This window comes from Miscanthus floridulus, chromosome 19 (assembly GCF_019320115.1).
Source record: "Miscanthus floridulus cultivar M001 chromosome 19, ASM1932011v1, whole genome shotgun sequence".
In the NCBI taxonomy this organism is placed as follows: domain Eukaryota; kingdom Viridiplantae; phylum Streptophyta; class Magnoliopsida; order Poales; family Poaceae; genus Miscanthus; species Miscanthus floridulus.
This window is the reverse complement of record NC_089598.1, coordinates 27,227,384-27,239,631: the sequence shown is the minus strand read 5'-3', so window position 1 is coordinate 27,239,631 and position 12,248 is coordinate 27,227,384. Positions and strand designations below refer to the sequence as shown.

Here is a 12,248-nt window from a genome sequence, read left to right as displayed (position 1 = left end):
AAGCTCAAGGAGGACACGCTCACAGAAATCATAGTGTTGAAGGCCCTCGAACGATAAAGATTCAAGTGGATAATTTCTTGGAAAATAGAATAGTTTTAAAGGCTATTATTGTTGGTGATGATTAGGAACCTATCAAATTAAAGGATATACCTCTCTGATTATCGTGTGGATTTTTAGGGTTTATCTTTTTTTGCTAGCGCGTCTCGTGACGATCTCTAATTAGTAATCAATATTAGATAAAAAAATTAGAAGTTACTTTAATAGTAGGTATATATAAATATAGATATTAAGATTAAGATGTTTTCACCTTTACCCATGGACATGCGACTGCACCAAACTATGATTTTCTCCAGTTGATCTCAACAGGACCAAGATCTCAGTGGGAGCTTTCATCCCACTGTTTTCAAGATGTGACAATATTGGTAAATGTGAATGAAACAGATTCTCTCACCGCATAGTTTCATTTTGTTGTTTCATAAACTACTTGTAACATTTAATTCTTATACGATGCTATGATCAATTGTACCATGTGAACTATGTAGCCATTTTAAATTTTTATAAGAACTAGCGTATTAAAATATCACACTTTCACACAACATATTATCAGATAATATTCATCGACATGCAATGCCACGTCCCGTCACCCAGAGAGACAAAATAACTTTTTAAAAAAGACAAAATAAATGCAAAAAGATAAAAAGAATCAAAGAAATAGAGAAAGATGAGATTTGACGACAGAAACAAATCCACATCCATCTGGAGACGGAACAGATCGACGGAAGGATGGGTAGCAGGTGGGCCAAGAGATTTGACGGCTGCTGTGCGCAAGCGCATGAGGTTAGGCGCGTGTGTTTAGTTTCCACCTCAAAATTCAAAAAAGTGTTACAGTACTTATCACATCGAATCTTGCGATATATGCATGGAGCATTAAATGTAGACGAAAAAAACTAATTGCACACTTTGGTTGGAAATTGCGAGACGAACGTTTTGAGCCTAATTAGTCTATGATTGAACACTATTTGTCAAATAAAAACGAAAGTGCTACAGTAGCCCAACTTCTAAATTTTTGGCTACTAAACACGTGCTAGATCGGCGGAGGGAAAGAGATGGTCAGCGGCGTCGCAACCTCGGCAGCGGCGAAGCGAGCATCGCGCCCTTTTCCTCCGCCGGGACGGCGCTTGAGGAGCACGCGACGAGTTCGTGAATGCAGTTGGCCACACCGGATCGGATGAAACAAAAGTAACCGGCTCAATGCAGGTTTCATTCGTTTTCCAATGTGTGCCCATCAAACTCTGGTCCCTCTCTCTTCATGGATACATGCAACATGTCATTTCATTTATTGTGCATGAAACTTCTCCGACATGCTTACTGAGACTGGCCTCACATACGCATAGGACAGCCCCTCCCCCTGCCTCTCGCATCAGTCGACGGTCGGCAACGATAAATGGCCTATTCCCTTATTTTAAGAGCCGTACTATTTCAGCAAACATATACTATTTTTTTCTCTCACGCTAAATTAATAAATAGTACTTTCGAACTATTTCAGCAAACATATACTATTTTTTTCTCTCACGCTAAATTAGTAAATAGTACTTTCGAATGGGGCCAAAATCTTCTCGTGTCCGATAATATTCCCGCGACGGAATCACATGCGCGAGCCCGGCCGCCAGGGTCCTGGCCGCCGCCCCCGCACCTCTTTTGAGGCCGCCAGCGCCAGCCGGCAGCGACGCGGCCAGGTCTCAGATGGAGATGCTCGCTCGCCGCGCACGCCGCTTTGCCTGTCCGGCTGCGCCGCCTGCCGGTGCCGTAGCCCGTAGTGGCGTGGCCTCGCAACTGCCTGTGGCCGTGCATGCATGCCTTGATGCACGCAGACGCAGCAGTGGATGCCGCCTCGCTGCCTTTGTGCGCAGCCAAACTATTCGGCGCCTCCTTTCCCCTCCGCGGCTCCACCAGCCACTGGCACGCGCGCGTAGCAGAGGGAGCAGGCAGGACGGCAGGCGACCACCATGGCCTGCTCCTGCTGGATACTGCGTGCCGCTCGATCGAGCGAGCGCTGACGCTGCTGGCTCTGGCTGGCGGGCGCGTGATCTTTAACGTCGCCATCGGGCATCGGCGGTCCAGGTCCGGCCGCCGCGGTGGACAGCTTTTGCTGTGGCCGTTCGTCACTCGCTGGGGCGCTGTCGATCTTTGCTTGGTGCGCTCTGCCGGCTCACTGCTGCCTCGGACGCATGCAAGACAGTGAAACGAAGAGAAGACGCGTGCGAGTGCGACCACACCCACGTACGTATCGGCTCCAGACACCGTAAATGTATGGTACAGTATACTTTACTGGTCTACTAGTATAAAAAGCAGGAAGGGCGTGGGCGCGCTGTGTATTTTGTACTGGACAGAATCTGTGCCGTTTGTCTTGTGTTGTGTTGTGCCACCACCTTTGCCTAGTATTCAGTGTCCTTTGCAACCCATCAGTCTCTTTTTAGTTTTTTTCACTAGAGCAATTCAGGGGTGATGGCGTACTCGGCGCAAGGCGTCTTCAGCTATCGTTGGCGTCTAGCTAGTTATTTGCTATTGTAATAGAGTATGACAATTGGGTCCCGCAGACTAGTCGGCCTTAGGCCTTTTATTCTTGCAGCTGTGGCTTGTAAGACTGTCTCCAACAGCGCACGCAAAAGGCGACCCAAACGCAAAATGCATTGTGCACAGTGTTTTTACGTCCCAAAATCACGATCCAACGGAGGACGCATTCAAGCTAGCCATTTTTGCGTAGCAGCAGTGTCGGAAGGCAAAAAAGCGTCATCGTTCTCGACGACGCAAAACACAGAGAGAGAGGGAGGAGCGACCGACGCCGTGCCCGGCAAGGGGCGGGGCCGATGGAGGTCGGTGGAGGCGCGGCTGCCGTCGTGGAGTCCGGATCCGCCCGGCCGCCATCGGAGGGAGCAGGGGTAGGCGGCATCGGGCAGGGGAGGGGCTGCGGTCGCCGATGGAGGTCGGTGGGAGCAGGGACAGGCGGCGTCGGGCAGGGGAGGGAGGATCCCGCCGGCAAGGTCTGCCTGCGGTGGAGCAGCGCCGCCGACAAGGGCCGTTCGCCGCCCGCGGAGAAGAGCGTGCCACCGGAGCTCGCCCGCACGGTGGCGGAGGGTCCAGATCTCGCCGAGCACAGGGACGCCAGGGCCGGAGCTCGGAGCCGCCCGCGGACGATGACGGCGAGGTGGGACCGCGGCGCCGGCGGGCCCGCGGACGAGGGTGCTCGGCCAGGCGGCACCGCGGACGGGGGCGCTTGGCCAGGCAGGCCTACGGACGGAGTTGCCGACAACCTCGGCGCTCGGCGGCTCGGCGGGGAGGGAGGCGGGATCTGCTCTGCGGGGAGGGAGGCGCTCCCATCGACGGGCCTGCGAGAGGAGGAAGGGAAGAGGCGGCGGGGCTCGCGGGAGGAGGAAGGGAAGAGGACGCTCTGTTGCGCCCGACGGTTGGAGAAGGGAGTTTATGGGTCACGGACCCTTTCACTGTGTGCAACCTAAACCGGGGAATGCGTCTTGTTTTTGGGTTGGATCTATTGGAGACAGTCTTACTAGTGGGACCATTTTTGGTGGTAAGCCGACGAGGATTTGTTGTTTCTTTGTCAGCAAACTTGTGATGCCAGCGACCTTGTAATTTCCGATCTGACCTTGGGTGTGAAATCGGACATTATGGTGCCTAGGTGCTGAAATGGGGCTCCTTTTGTTCAATTAGTTTCATTTACTTCCACACTTGATATGAATCACACTTTATATGAATCTAGGCCTTACGACTCTCAGTTGTCATTGTATTATCCTATACCATGCTTATATGCTTGCTTAGATGTTTGTGGTACTGTGAATGTTGAATTGTATTGTAGCATGGACTACCTCTTTTACATTTGATTTGATTTTGAACATATTGGCACTGGAAATGGTTTGTTTCATAGGATTTCATTTACTGTTAACCTGTATCTGTTTTATTAACTATGCAAAGGATGGTCGACCAGAGATGGATGTGCTGTAGTTTCTGTGGCTCCTTTCTTTGGTAGCTATGCAAGTTGTGTATTGTAGCCAGTTTGAGCCTGTGATGTCCCCAGTAAGTAGACAATGAATTTATTCAATATATACATGATTTCCTTCATAGATGGAAATTTGCCCTCCTGCTGGATCCTGATAGATTGAATTACTTCTATGCAGTATGAGCTAGTTCTTTTTTGTACTGAATTTATACTTTACCTTCGAGTATTACATATGCAACACAGCTGACTATGCTTGTTCTAATTCTAAATAATTGTAGTTGCTTGAAAAAGCTCTGGAAGCATCTGGAGACGACTTGGATTCTGCAATAAAGAGTTTGAATTTGCTGCGCTTAGAGTCACAAGAGGCTATCTTGTCATCAACTGGTTTCCAACCTGAAAATGGTCAGCATACAGAAATTCAGCCTTCCGTTGAAGGTTAGTTTTCTACCAGAGACTACTGTTTTCCCATTCATATAGCAACAGTTGTACATCCTCATCCATGTAGTTCTATTACTTAATAATAGTCACCTGCAAATGATTCAATGGGAGTGATTCTCGGTACCCCAACTGAAATTTTCCTCCAATTTTATTCAGAACTATAGTATTTCACTATTTCAGGTTTCCTTAATTCATAAATTTGTTACTGTCATATATCTAGTCCATCAAATGCTGTTCAATTTCAACACATGTTTGTATCCGATTTTGTTGTTGTTGTTGTTTGTCTCCGATTTTTGTATAGAATTAATTATATATGTAGAATTGGATTGGCGGAATTTGACATATCTTAACCAAACCCTTTGCGTGCGCTCGCCGCACATTTGTATGGTCTGGCAAAGCTTACTTGTCTTATAGTTTTGGTGCTTTATCTGGTTTTGGTTTAGCTATAGATATGTCAAAAGCAGGTCTGGTTAGTGGTTACACCTTTTCCTAATCCTAAATAGAATGTAAGGACATAGGGATTTCTATTTAGACAAGGTATCCTATTTCCAGAGGCTTGAATGACCCCCTCTCACAATAAACATATCCTACGTTGTCTCTGGCTTTACTTATACCTTTTTCCTGATATGACATCAAACCCACATTGTATTTGGTGGTAATTGGAATTTGTGTCAGCTAGGGTGGTGTTACTACCATAGTAAATGAATTGATTGCATCACACTTATTTCCTAACGCGTTATATTATTTTTCTTGGAAAGCAATGAAGCAGTTTCCAGATTGTATTGCTGTAGCATCATTTTTTTTGCATTCCGTGCAGGTATTCCTAACGGTGGTGTGGATACGGTTACAGAACATCCACCTACTGTAGATAATTACCAGACAAGTAATAATGGTTCCGAATGGGTTGAGCTATTTGTCAGAGAGATGACAAATGCTTCTGACATAGATGATGCACGGGCTCGTGCGTCAAGAGCTTTGGAGGCTTTGGAGAAATCGATTGTAGAGCGTGCAGGAGCTGAAGCTACACAGAACCTGCATAAGGTACCCATGCGCTACTCACTACAACTTTTGGTTCCCTGTAGTATTGTCTAATTTGCAGAACGATAATAGTGATTGATTTTCCTTTGTGGGATAGGAAAACATGATGCTCAAGGAGCAACTGACTGTTGTTCTGCGAGAGAATGCTGTGCTGAAGCGGGCAGTTGTCACTCAACATGAGCGCCAAAAGGAGTTTGACGAGAGGTCTCATGAGGTCCAGAGCTTGAAGCAACTTGTTTTGCAGTACCAGGAGCAAGTTAGGACTCTGGAGGTGATATTCCTAGTCCTGTCTTCAACTATGCTTCTTTTCCTGTTGTGATATATCAACTGAAGAAACGTTTGGGGTCTGTGACCATACATTTTCTGATAAACAACTATGCACTCACAATGCACCTCAAGCAGGCTCAGCAGAACAGCTCCATACCTGGGCGTTTCAACCCGGATGTCTTCTGAGCATAGCTGCTGAGCTGTCTGCCCCAGATTAATAACATATGAAGATATTCTGTTTTACAAACTGCCCCTGAAATGGGGATACGGGATAGGTGGATTCACCGCCCATGGGTCCAAAATTTTCCACTTACAGTTTGATTTAAACGTGTTGCTTTCATGCAATTGGCTACCAAATATATTGTGTCTTTCCATTTTTCCGGGTATGGTTTATTTGATCCATGGCTTACATATTCGTCAGAGAAAGATTGCTATATCTCGTTGTAGATCATTTTTTTTTGTAGAAAATGGAAAAAAGTTTGGTCCCTACGACCGCACTTAGCCAAGTTCTTACAAGCTGTCACAAGATTTTTTAGCTAGTTATTAGTTCAAACGAACCACGATTTTCTTGGATTGTAGTCCCACGAGCAGTGCTAGCATATGCTCATTTAACCTTAGCTGGTTTCAATTTCACATAGCATTTCAATTCCTCTTGTAAGGGTTATGGGTTCACCCCATAGCAAGGTTCATCCTATTATTACATGTTCATATGGGTGGAAATGTGGAATCGAGACAGAAAAGGGGAGATACCGAAGTGAAATGCCGTTCTTGAGTTTAAGGCGTAAACATGTCGCTCATCTAGGCTAGTCTAGGAAGGTATCACACAAAGAATGCATAAGCGAAAGTATGCAGTAAGTTGAAAGGATCAAGATGCCCAAGAGGAGGGGTGAATTGGGCTATTTCTAAATTCCTTTGCAATAATTAAACTCTACGGTTAGCTCAATTAACCCCTTGTGCCTATAAAGTATTTCTATTGATCTAACGCACAAAAGTTTAGCATCCTAAGTTCTAATCCTACTCTAGCATGGCAATTCTAGGAATGTAAATGATAAGAATTGAATTGCTCAAAGTAAATGTTCAAAGTAAAGAGAGAAGGAGGAACGCGGCGATGTTTTGCCGAGGTATCGGAGAGTCGCCACTCCCCACTAGTCCTCGTTGGAGCACCCGCGCAAGGGTGTAGCTCCCCCTCGATCCGCACAAGGATCAAGGGCTCTCTATGGGTTGATTCTTCGACACTCCGTCGCGGTGAATCACCCACAACTAGGGATGAAAACGGTACGGATATTTTCCGACCGTATTCGAAACCGAATCCGTTTAGAGGGGTTGAGATCTGTCCGTATCTGAGTTTGGATATCCAACATCCGATACCGTATCTGTATCCGAATACTCAAATCGCATATTTATGATGTCGATATCCAATCGTATCCTATCCGACATAGTTGACACTATCCGTATTCGAATCCGAATCCGGACAGAAATATGAAAACAAATGTAATATCAGTGATATCCGTCCGTATCCGATCCGTTTTTATCCCTAGCCACAACCGCTCACAACCTGAGTTGGATCATCCACAAGCTCCGTCGGATGATCACCAAGCTCTCCAATCACCACCAAGCCATCTAGGTGATGGCGATCACCAAGAGTAACAAGCACGAACTCTCACTTGACCACGACAAGCCTAATGAGAAGGGTGGATGCACACTTTGCTACTCTTGATCTCACTAATGAGGGCTCTCTTTGGGATTCTCAAATCTCAATCACCTCACTAGGACCTTGCTCTTCTTGACACTCTCAAAGGTGTTTCTCAGCTGTTGAAATGAGCAAAAGTACCCACACACACACGAATGGAGGAAGTATTTATAACATGGGCTGAAAAACGAATCGTTATGTGCCTCTGCGGAGTGACCGGACGCTCAGGTCATATTGACCGGACGCGCCGGTTAGTTCACCCTGAACTCCAGTGTTTACAGTGTGATCGGACGCTGTCCAGCGTCCAGTCAGCACTGACTGGACGCGCCCGGTTGTGATTTTCCCTCTGTGGAATCTTACTGGAGTCGACCGGACGCTGGCCCTCAGCGTCCGGTCACTTCCAGACGACTTCACTTTGATCAAATAAACTGACCTGACTCTGCGCTAGCGTCCGGTCACACCGAAGCCAGCGCCCGATCAGCATTTGACTCTCCATTCACTTCCAACTTTCGATCAAACGTGAATGAAGTTTGCTCCAATGGATATAAGGGCTTTTTAAGAGCTGCCTAGTGCTAGGTTGTCCTCCACTCATGTTGTCCTCCATCTCTCTAATTTCTATATGTTTATTTTTTGAATCGGGTTAGTCTATATTCATATGTGCAGATTGATGATGCTGTACAAATGTATGAGAGGACAGAACCTTTTACCATCATGCATCGCTGGAAAAAACTTTGCAATGAGGCCAAATAGAACAATAAGTTTCTTGAGCTAAACAACTGTACATCACCGGATGGAATGTCATCTCCTCCAACTCAAGGCCATACTGTGGCTACAAAATCTGAGAATGAGAATATAGATACATCACGTCCTGAGGGTAGGGATAGTGTGAAGAGGCGTAGATCAAAGAGCTTCACAGAGACATCGTCATCTAGTACGGATGTTGAAGTCCTCTAGCGGTTGTAGGAGAAATCAGAGAAGACCGAACACAAGCAAGACCAGCAAATGACTGAAATCCTTAGTAGGAAGGATGACAAAATTAAAATTCAAAGGGATCTTTTCAACCTTCAGAAGAAGCATATGAAGATGAGTGTGCAGCAGAAAAAGAAGGGAAATGCGATTAGAGAGGAGTCAGAGGCTCACCTGATATCAGCTGAGTCTAGTATTATGTCGGTTGACATTGAGAAGGTCCCCTTTATCTAAAAAAACTATTATCTTGCCATGCAGTGGCAAATCATGGAGCGCAGAGGATTCATAAGCCCCTCGAACAATGAAGACTAAGAAGCGTGTGTTAAACTTCAGTTGAACTAGAGTTGAATAAATGTATTGTGTGCAACTTTTCTATTATCTGTTGAACTGATGCATTATATGTAGTGTTGTGAACTGTTGTGTATAGGCAATCTGATTTTGCCTATCTGTAATGTTGTACTGATATATTCCTATGTTGGAAAAGCCATGTCAGTTACCTACCTTTTGTTTTGATCTTTTGGTAAGCACTGGCTGTGAATGAAAATCCTCCTGTTTCCAATATCTGAATGTTGGATGCATGAGTTTGATTTCTTCAGGTTTCATAACATTACTAGTTCATTTTTAGAAGAAACCATCTGAATAGGCTGCCAGGATAGACTCTTGCAAGCAGGAACTGACAATTTCAGTTTCAAAACTTTCATATATGGCATTGTGTACCATCCAATGCCACATTGAACTGAATATATACTGTGTTCCATTCCCTCCTGAAAAGGTTCAACTCGGTTGTCTAGTATAAAATTTTCAATGTCAATTTGGTTGCTGTTACCAAATTTATCATGATCATGGATCATGAACCATATTCCAGTTTACGTTTTGGATTATTGCTTTCATCTGGTTGCTAGGATAGATGCTTGCCAGCCACATGGATCTTCTCTGGCCTCTCAAAAAGCACCTGCAACATATTGCCAGCCACATGGATCTTCTCTACTAATGGTGTACACTACAGTTTTTGAACTTTAACAAGTGCATTGTCATGTTGGAATTCTGAAAATATAGTTTTTTTTCTTTTGTACAACAACTGGTGCATTTCTTTTGTACAGTTTTTGAACTTAAACAAGTGCATTGTCAGATAGTGATAGAGTAAGTATTCTTTGACTACTCTGAATTCCACTTGCTTCTTTCATCTCACAGTTTTGCATTCTATACTCTCTGCACTAGGTCCAGTGGACATGCACGCCATAGAAATAATTACAAATTTCCAAGAGAATTCCACTACAGATATCATATATTTCTTATCAACAAGCAACAAAATATCTACATGTGTCGGCTGCCAACAAAATACAAAGGCCTTATCAGTAGGCTGCATGTAGCTAAACCTACAGCTACATACAGAGACGGCAACAAAAAAACTAAACCTACAGGTAAATACTGTAGTTCCTGTTATTAGGACCAAAAGGACCAGAGCATTGGCCGTAAAGCATCCACATGTGTTCCATCAGGTCGTTTTGAAGCTAAGCTGTTGTCTCTCTGTCCTGAATGATGTTTTGAGCATCAACAAATTTCTCAATTCCCGGGATTTCTCTATCCTGGTTAATTGGTGGGTCAACCACTCCAGGCCATTCTGATGGGTGGATATTAGGTAGTTGAACCCCGCGCTCATCTTCAACTACCATGTTGTGAAGTATGAGACAAGCACGCATAATGGAATTAAGTACTTTTTTATTCCATAAACGAGCTGGCCTATGCAAGATTTTCCACTTAGCCTGTAGGACACCAAAAGCTCTCTCCACGTCCTTTCGACATGACTCATGTTGCTCTGAAAATACCTTTTGCTTGGTGCTAACTGGCAAAAGAATGCTTTTCACTAGTGTAGCCCAATCGGGATAGATGCCATCTGCTAGGTAGTATCCAAGGGAATATATGTTGTCATTGACATGGAACTCAACAGAGGGTGCCCTCCCGTTAGCTAAATCATCAAAAACATTGGAACGATGCAAAATATTAATGTCATTATGAGACCCTGGTAAACCAAAGTAAGCATGCCAAATCCGAATATCCTCGGTCGCCACCGCCTTAAGTATTAGAGTTGGCTTGCCTTTGTGCCCTCTGTACATGCCTTGCCAACCAGTCGGGCAGTTAGACCATTCCCAGTGCATGCAATCGATGCTGCCTATCATTCTCGGGAAACCTCTAGTCAAATTGATGCTTAATATGTGCTCTATCTCCTCACTTCTGGGAGGACGAAGAAATTCTTTGCCGAACACCTTGATCACAGTCATAACAAATTCCTTCAGTGTCTCCAGGACAGTACTCTCTCCCATTTTCAAATGATCATCCAACTCATCAGCTGGGCCTCCATATGCTAGCATCTTTACAGCCACCGTGCACTTGTGAAGAGCAGAGAATCCTAACTGCCCAACAGCATCTCTCCTCTGTTTGAAGAAGGTATTCTTGGCAGTGACCTCATCCACTATTCGAAGGAACAATTTCCGTCTCATGCGGAACCTACAGCACAAAATCAGAATTGTTTATCAAATTAATTTAATGTGTCATTCAAATGGAAACTAGGCCAAAGATTGTACCTCCTTCTAAAATGTTCCTCATTGTAAAGTGGACGTTCAACAAAGTAGTCCTGATTTAGTTGCCGGTCTGCTGCAATTCGATCACGCTTGTAAGTCTTGTGGCCTGGCACCGAACCTCCCCAAGGGCGCTTTTGTGGCGTCTGGGTGAGGACGGCCACCGCAACCATGATCTCATCGTCCCTGGAGTATGCTGCGGCTGTCCCGAACATTGAAATTTTGATATAATTCCAAGCCGTGGCAACGCAACTGCAATCCAGGTCTAAAGCCAAGCTGATTTAGGGACAAATTAGAACCTGAAAATTCACAAGGATAAGCTGACCAGTTTTGTGAAGAAAAAACTGAAACATTCCCATGGGCTTAGATGCATAAATTACAAGAACAAAAAAAAGGGATAAATGTTAGGCCAAAAAATAGCCTCTGCTTCAGTCAGAGTATCAGACCCACAGCCACATCTCGTCTGCTACTGTGAGGCAGAGTTATCAATCCATGATTCCATCTGGTTAGATTCGATATATTAGGTGATGGATTTCTAGAGTCTTGTTTCGAACCTGCAGGTCTGAATTGCAGTGTTTAGTCTCAGTCTAGACTTCACTACTCCAGTAGTTCAACCATTTAGTTGTATGCTATTTTAATCCTTTAGATAGACAACTAGATAGCTGCACTTCAGTTCTAATTTAACTTGACAACAAACTGCTTGTACCTTGTGCACTTGATTATGCCTGCTGCTACAAGACTCCACACTGTAACAAGACTCCACATGCTTGATTATATCATCAGAACAAAGCTGTGCTGCTAAACAAATGTTAAAATCAGCATATGGTAAATATTCAAGATACAAGAAAAATAGAAAACAAGTGATTGATCTCGTATTTAATTTATTGACGTGCACAGTTAAACTACAAATAATTGTGTACCTGTCAAACATTTTACTACTAAGGTATCCAATTGCATCTCTTAGTATATGTCAAACATTGATACAAGAAAAAGGAGACTAGATGAAGAAGCATGCAGCAGTAACAATCATGAAGTCAGTTGCCCATGGAACATTATGCAAAGAAAAATACAGCATGACTAAGGTCCATTTTAAGATTTGGAGCAAAGGCAAACATCAAAATTAGTTGCTTTAGCTACACAACTGCTATGAACATAAATTTCTTGCAACCTGCACCTCCTGCCTAGTCATGAAAACAAAAAAGAGGTGCATTCCATCTAGATCGATAGCATAAAGTGTCATAGAATTGCAAATTTCTCACTA

At 44.4% G+C, this 12,248-nt stretch overlaps 1 protein-coding gene across 1 annotated transcript; it reads right to left on the bottom strand.

Moving 5' to 3' along the window:
* Positions 1-9,922: 9,922 nt before the first annotated feature.
* LOC136525775 (protein ANTAGONIST OF LIKE HETEROCHROMATIN PROTEIN 1-like) lies at positions 9,923-11,346 on the bottom strand. The gene is made up of 3 exons (XM_066518647.1): positions 11,339-11,346; positions 10,994-11,239; positions 9,923-10,916 (listed from the first exon to the last, which is right to left on the bottom strand). The coding sequence occupies exons 1-3, from the start codon at positions 11,344-11,346 to the stop codon at positions 9,923-9,925; spliced, it is 1,248 nt and encodes a 415-aa protein (XP_066374744.1).
* Between the last annotated feature and the right edge of the window lie 902 nt (positions 11,347-12,248).